This window comes from Spinacia oleracea, chromosome 4 (assembly GCF_020520425.1).
Source record: "Spinacia oleracea cultivar Varoflay chromosome 4, BTI_SOV_V1, whole genome shotgun sequence".
Classification (NCBI taxonomy): Eukaryota; Viridiplantae; Streptophyta; class Magnoliopsida; order Caryophyllales; family Amaranthaceae; genus Spinacia; species Spinacia oleracea.
Window position 1 is genome coordinate 159,655,371 of NC_079490.1, and position 8,024 is coordinate 159,663,394.

General features: G+C 34.1%; 1 protein-coding gene across 1 annotated transcript; it reads left to right on the top strand.

Moving 5' to 3' along the window:
• The first annotated feature begins 4,993 nt into the window (after positions 1–4,993).
• On the top strand, positions 4,994–5,773 carry LOC110786230 (uncharacterized). The gene has a single exon (XM_021990764.2). It carries the CDS (start codon positions 4,994–4,996, stop codon positions 5,771–5,773), a length of 780 nt encoding a protein of 259 aa, XP_021846456.2.
• Positions 5,774–8,024: the final 2,251 nt, after the last annotated feature.

Here is an 8,024-nt window from a genome sequence, read left to right on the forward strand (position 1 = left end):
CTTTTTTTCCCCTATTATCTTTATATCTTTTGCAGTTGAACATGGAAAGTTACTTTCTCCCATATTTGTTCCAACTTTATTTGATTCTTAGACACCTTTAATCTTTTCTCTGTGGATGTGATAGACTCTTGGTTCATACTCATACTTTCTGGAATAAGGTTATACTTTGCAGCTGTTAAGGTACACCATATTTGTCCTCAATTTCTTATCGATTGGAAAAGCAATAAATACGAGGATGAGAGATGACAGTGTAATAGTATATCTTATTCCAGGAGGAAGTAAATTCGGCATGCTGTGATGTGTTTTGAACACATCACAGGGGCATTTCTGTAAATACATTGAATTTCAATGGTACATGTTTTAATCGTAATGGTACATGTTTTAATCGTAATGGTACTCCGTTTAACGAAATTGTACTTTCTTTTTAATGAATGGTACACAAAATGCCCTGTGAGCATGCCGAAATTCCGCTCCCCTTATTCCAGACGGTATAACATGGCCAATTATAGAAGTGTGACAAAACCATAGGATTTTCCTAGGTTTAGATTTGCAATCATGATGATTGTTTGAGTTTTAAGAAGAGTGAAAACATATTCTTATGTGTGGTCAATGTGTCACCTTATCCTTAAACAATAAGGGGATATTTTGAGATTATAATGGGATGAGGTTTATGTGGTCCGTTCTGTAATGGACATAAAAGGCAAAGCTCCACTTCGAGTTAAAAATGGAAAAATACACTACTATAGTACTACCCCTATCTTTACCTCTAGCTCTAGTCACACCCCATACTTGTTTTGTCTATGTGTTTTCTTTTTATATTTTGGTCCCATAATTTGTCTTGGATCGGTAGATATAATATGATTATGGATTTTTGATCCACTATGAGGAGTACTCCGTAATTTTTAGTGTTAGGGTTGTGATTGTATGAAAGGGTATTTTCGTTCGCTGTTAAAATATTGAGTTGAAAAGTACGGAGTATACTCTTATTTGTAACCTTCCTACCCTAATAGTCCATCCCTGCATTGAACGGTAATTGGGTTTTCGCTAAGCAGTACAAACGTGCATGTCCTAAGGGATTTTTTTGTGGGTTGTGCCTTTGAAGAGGAAAACGGAAAGCGTGAACAAAAACCATTATTAGACCATAAAAGTTATGTGGTTCATAAATTCAATTTCGGGACAGCACAAGGGCTGCTCTAGCCCGACACAAAATTAGCTCGACAAGATGATGGGCCATGGGCTGTGCATGGACTGATGGCCATCATTTTAAAAATTTGGCATGATCATTGTCCGCAAGACACGTGGGTTTGCACGGCTTAAGACCTATCCGACTCTACATGACACCTTGGTTTCATTATTGATTTCAAACTCACATCACTCTACAAACTAAATCTATAACCACTATGTTAAAATGCTAAACGTAACAAAGTAACATTATACGAATTAATACTAAGGAATGTTTGGAGTACTTCGTTTGAGTAAAAAAGGGGAACCAAATGGGGCCATGAAAATAACAAGCAAAACACCTTTTGATTTGACCTTGCTTTGATGCTGTCTTAAGTCTTAACGCATTTCGGCGCCTTAAGAATTCAAAGGTCGTTCATTTTGTCCACCGTGCATGTTTTTTTTCCTTTAAAAATTGTTCCTTTTGTTTGGCCCAGACATTTTGACCGTTTAACCCACACAGATACAGATATGAGATATCGGCCCAGATTCTCATGGGCCCACAATTTACAAATCCAACTACTTGTATTAATCCAAACTATTCCATTTTTTTTATTAATTAATTAGGGACATTTTGATAATTTTAATTTCTGCGGAAAATGAAAATATTTTCTGTATTTAGAAGCTATGTATTTTTATACGAGTATTTAGCGTTTACTATGTCTAATTTGCTGTCAGTGTTAAATCTAATATATACTCCCTCCGTCCCGGAATACTCGACCCGGTTTGACCGGCACAGAGTCTAAGGGACTTGAATTGACTTATTTAATTTAATAGGTAGTAGTTGATAGTGGGGTATTATTTTAATGTAGTTAGTGGGAAATGTGTAAAGGGGTTGGGTTGGGGGAGAGTAGGGGTTGAATTTTTAATTATTTTTTGTATGGAGTAGGGGGTAGGTGGGTTAATAGGGGTGGAGTGAGAAATAATATAATATTGTTAAATATTTCCATTTTTAGAAACAGGTCAAGTATTAAGGGACGGCTCGGTAAGGAAAACAAGTCAAGTATTCCGGGACGGAGGGAGTATATATAAAGGAGACATATTTGCTGAAATATTAGAGCTCCACCTAGGATTACTAATGGTTTCGGCCAATGAAAAATAAGATTTCTAATTTATTTTTGAATTAAAAAAATTGATTGCCGCGTAGATAATTAGGTGCCACGTAGATATTTTAATTAATTGTTACTATATACAACTCCATCTAAAATCAAACACTCTAAAAATTAAAAAATAAATCTAAAATAAAATTCATCCAAAATCAAACACTAATCTAAAATAAAATAAATAAAATTCAATTTAAAATCAAACATTAATCCAATATTAGAGCGCTATGTAGGAAATATAATGGTTTTCGCTAATGAAAAATAAGAATTCAAAATTAATTTTGAATTAAAGAAGTCGAGTGCCACATAGATAAATAATTAATTGTCACGTAGAAATTTTTATCAATTAATTATTCATATTACGTATATACAATTTCATCCAAAAACAAACACTCTCATAATTAAAAAAAATAAATCTAAAATAAAATTCAATGAAAAATAAAAAACTAATCTAATAATATATAAATTGGTATGTATATATAGGAGTTTTATTTAAACATAACAATTTAATAGAATCCGTGCATCGCACGGGCTAAAATCTAGTTGTTAATAAAGCCCGCGTACGTGTGAGATTTTTAATGGGAAGAGGTTGTAGTAATACACCTTAATTCCAAATGCATCAAGAAATTTGAACAACTAACCTAGTTAACATCCGTAAATAATTAAGCCGATAAAGTTATAAGGTACCAACAACAATAATCACCCTTCTAATAATAAAGTCTCCAACATTAAAATTCATAAACTTGAAAACAACAATAGAACAAGAAAATTACATAACACCACTAAATTTATTTTTGTTGTGAACAAATTAAACGGTGAATGTCCACCTACTTCTATTGAAACTAGGAAGTTGAAGACAAGAACATTAAATGTATGGATGAGTTTTTCTAAATCTATAAGTCTATACTTGGTTTATTTTTGACTTAGATAAAAGTAGTACAGTAAAACTTGCTACTATAAATACCTGTAATGCTTGGATAGTTGTAGCACCGGAGAAAACAAAAGAAGCAATATAGCAGTATAGCAAACTCTTGTTCTCTTCGTTTTGCTTATATCAGTATGGCAAATTCTTGTTCTCTTCGTTTCATAACACGTTATCAGCACCAATTTTTTCCTTAGGTATATTTTTACCTGTTACTCAAAATGTAGAAAAAGTGGTATATATTCTTAACAAAATGTTTTTGAGGAGTATGCTCTATAGTTGCCCATATTTGGGATCCTCTATATCAGAAACTCCAAACGCCCGTTTTAAACATAAAAGAGAGTTCACATTGCTACCAATCTTATGATCAACTTGGTAAAAGGAGAAAATGCTTGTATACTACATTTATGACACTTGTTTGTTTTTTCTCATTCATGCATAATTGTATATATGCACTCTTACGTACTACCTGCATGCATAGTAATATTAGCCATGCATTATCATTACATATATATACTATTCCTTTGCATGCCTACATGCATATAGCTAGACTAGACTTAAAATAATTTTTTTTTTTTTTTTTTTGTAAAAACGATGTAGCCTATATTTTCAGGTACATCTTTATTTTTGTTTTTCGAACCCACGATCTCTTAAACAGACTAGGGTTCTTGGACCATTACGGCTTGCATCCCGGGGGATATCTTTTTACAATTTTAATTCTATATATCCATTATTTCTTTTCAAATCCACACAGACATTTTTTTGGTAGTATAAGTAATAAAATTATTAACCTCTTTAGACTATAATATACCAGTGTACTGTAACAAATTGTATAATACAATCATGGTTTATCCCCCTATAAAAGGGGGATTACCCGTCCCATTTTCACCACACAACATCTTATCTCCTTCTTACTTTTTATCCAAAACCACACAATTTTTTCCTCTAATTTTTCCTCCTCCATTTTTCCGATCAAACATGTTTCCGGCCGGCAACCCCGACCCTCCACACGTCTTCACCTTCGAGGAAGATTTAAGAAAATTAAAATAATATTTTGTTTTAATGATGGCCTTAGTAGTCATTCTTATGGCATTAATGATTTTCATAATTTTCAACAAATGAAGATCTCCATTTTTTTTTGTTTATTTCCGGCAAGTAAGAACAAAATGCATAATTTTTGTAGTACTTCATTTTCCATTTTGATGTATTAATTGCGTTTTGTTGCATTTTTAATTTTTTTTTCTTTTTTTAACCATATGTATGATATTATTATTAATGTTATCATTATTTTTTTTCGCTTTTAATTAACGTTATTATCATGACTTATTTGATTTATTTATGTGTGGTTCATAATAATAAACTAAGGGGGGAAGAAAACATAAAATTTTAATAGTTAATTATTATGAATATGATTAATTAATTATAATGTTGATTACTAAGTTTAATGATTATCTGATTGTAGTTAAAATGGGAGATTTGATGAAAAGACAATTCAATGTGCTAGGCTTGTCTGGGCACAATTTTCTAGAATGGACTGTTGATGCACAGATGAATTTAAAAGCCTAAGGACTGGACCATACCATAAAAGATATACTGGTTCCAGGCACTACATAAATCAAAACTGCCATCGAGCAGGAAAAGGCCAAAGTCACAGTCCTTATAAGGCATCATTTACATGACAGCCTGAAAACTGAATATATGTTGGTGGAAAATCCCAAAGAGTTGTGGGATAGCCTTAAAGAAAGATATGGACACCATAAAAAGGGTGCTCCTACCAAAGGCTCAATTTGACTGGACCAATCTGAGGTTTCAGGATTTTAAATCTGTCAGTGAATATAACTCCACACTATTCAAAATTGTATCATTACTGAAATACTGTGACCAAGCAGTCACAGAAGATCAAATGATAGAGAAAACCCTCTCCACATTTCATGTGAACAATATTGTATTGCAACAGCAATACCGAGAGAGGGGCTTTAAGAAATACTCTGAGGTGATTTCTATACTACTGGTTGCCGAACAGAACAATGATCTTCTGTTGAAAAACCATAATATTAGACCAATTGGGTCTATGGCATTCAATGAATCAAATGTTGTTGGAAGCTCAAACCCACCTGAGGCAAATGTTGCTCATAGAGGTGGACATGGAGGATATAACCACCGCGGTAGAGGACGTGGAAACCACCGCGGGCGTGGCCTTGGCCATGGTCATGGCAGGGGTTGTCTCGCCCCTAGAAACAATAACCACAAAAGGCATCAACAAGGAAATAAAAAGCAGACCCCCTCAAAAGAAAAAGACACATGCTTTAGATGTGGCATGACTGGCCATTGGGGGAAAACATGCCGTACTGTCAAACATTTGGTAGATTTGTACCAAGCATCCATAAAAGGCAAAGGAAAAGTTGTAGAGGCAAACTATGTAAATGAGGAAAATACCTCAGTGCCAAGCTTTGACGTGTCTGATTTCTTCGTGGATAACCCTGAAAATGGCAATGATTTGATATTTGAGTATAATAGTAACATATAGATACCCCCATCTAAAAGTATGTCATGTATTGTTCTTATGTATTGTTCTTATGTACTTTTCGTTTTACCTTGTCATGAGTTTTTAACCAATAAACTTTTTATTATCATCATTTCTCTAAACTAATTGCATATTTATTTATGAAGATATGACTCTACCTGAATTTGGTTCCCAATATCAATGCCTTCTGGATAGTGCAACAACGCATGCTATCTTAAAAGATAGAAAATATTTTTCAAATTTGACAAAGTTTCAAACAAATGTTAATACCATTTCCTGGACAACAAAGCTAATAGAAGGATCTGGAAGAGGTTGCATTGTGCTCACAAATGGAACAAAATTGATTATTAATGACGCTTTATATTCGAGTAAATCTCGAAGAAATCTCTTAAGTTTTAAAGATGAGCGTCAAAATGGTTATCATTTAGAAACAATTACAGTGGATCAAAAAGAATATTTATGCCTCACGGCAGAAAAATGTGGTAAGAAACATATTTATGAGAAATTTCCAGCATATTCTTCAGGGCTATATCGTATAGATATAAGGCCAATTGAAATAAATATGATATCTAACAAGAAGTTAGATGACAAGAATTTTCTCACATTATGGAATGACCGTTTGGGTCATCCTAGAACAGGAATGATGCACAAGATTATAGCAAATTCAATCGGGCATTCAATAAGGAATGTCAAAATACCCCTATCAAATGAATTGACATGCCCTGCATGCTCGCTTGGAAAATTGATTATAAGGCCATCCAAAACCAAAATTGCCACTGAATCTCCATCATTTTTAGAAAGAATCCAGGGAGATATTTGCGGGCCAATTAATTCTGCAAGTGGACCATTTTGATATTTTATGGTATTGATCGATGCTTCAACACGATGGTCATGTGAGTCTCTTGTCAAGTAGAAATGTTGCATTTGCAATTCTACTTGCTCAGATCATCAAATTAAGGAATAAATTCCCAGACCATACAATAAAGAAAATAAGACTCGACAATGCTGGGGAATTTACATCCCAAACTTTTAATGATTACTGCATGTCGATTGGAATTGTTGTTGAACATTCAGTGGGTCATGTGCATACACAAAATGGTCTCGCAGAGTCACTTATCAAGAGACTACAATTGATTGCAAGACCATTGTTAATGCGATCCAAATTACCCTCATCTTCTTGGGGCCATGCTATTTTACACGCGACAACGTTAATAAGATTGAGACCGACAGCTTATCATGAGTTCTCACCATTACAGTTGGTATATGGTCGAGAACCAAATGTCTCACATCTAAAAATATTTGGCTGTGCCGTGTATGTTCCCATTGCTCCACCCCAACGCACAAAAATGGGTCCACAAAGAAGGCTGAGAATTTATGTTGGGTATGATTCCCCCTCCATAATTAGATACCTTGAGCCAATGACTGATGATTTATTTAAAGCAAGGTTTGCTGACTGTCATTTTAATGAATCAGTATTCCCAGCCTTAGGGGGAGAGAAAGTGGACCCACGAAAAAAGAAGATTGAAATCATATGGAACGCAACACAACTGTCAATATTTGATCCACGAACAAATTCATATGAACAAGAAGTCAAGAAAATTGTTCATTTACAAAGTGTTGCAAATCAATTTCCTGATGCATTCACGGATACAAAGAAGGTGACAAAGTCAAATATACCAGCAGAGAATGCACCTGCACGCATTGAAATTCCCACTGATAATAAGGCCATTGAAAATGAGTCTATGGCACGACGAAAACGTGGAAGGCCATTTGGTTCAAAAGATTCTAAGCCAAGAAAGGTAAAGAGGCCTGATGGAGTAACAAATGAAATAAATATTGATCCTCCAAAAGAAGGTCATGAAAGACTAAATGAAGAGGAGAATATTGATAAAGATGATCCTCCTAAAGAGGAGGAAGAAAATCATAAAGAAGTCGATAACGATGAAATTTCAATGAACTATGTTTCAACCAAGAAACATTATAATCGGAAAAACGTTATCGTAGATCAAATATTTGCTTACTCCATTGCAATTGAATTGATATCTGATAATGATGACCCTGAACCGAAAACAGTGGATGAATGTCGTCGCAGACATGATTGGCCAAAATGGAAAGAGGCAATTCATGCAGAATTGAAATCCCTTGAAAAACGATAAGTTTTTGGAAAAATATCCACTACACCAAAGGGTGTAAAACCTGTCGGACACAAATGGATATTTGTGAGAAAAAGGAATGAGAACAATAAGGTTACAAG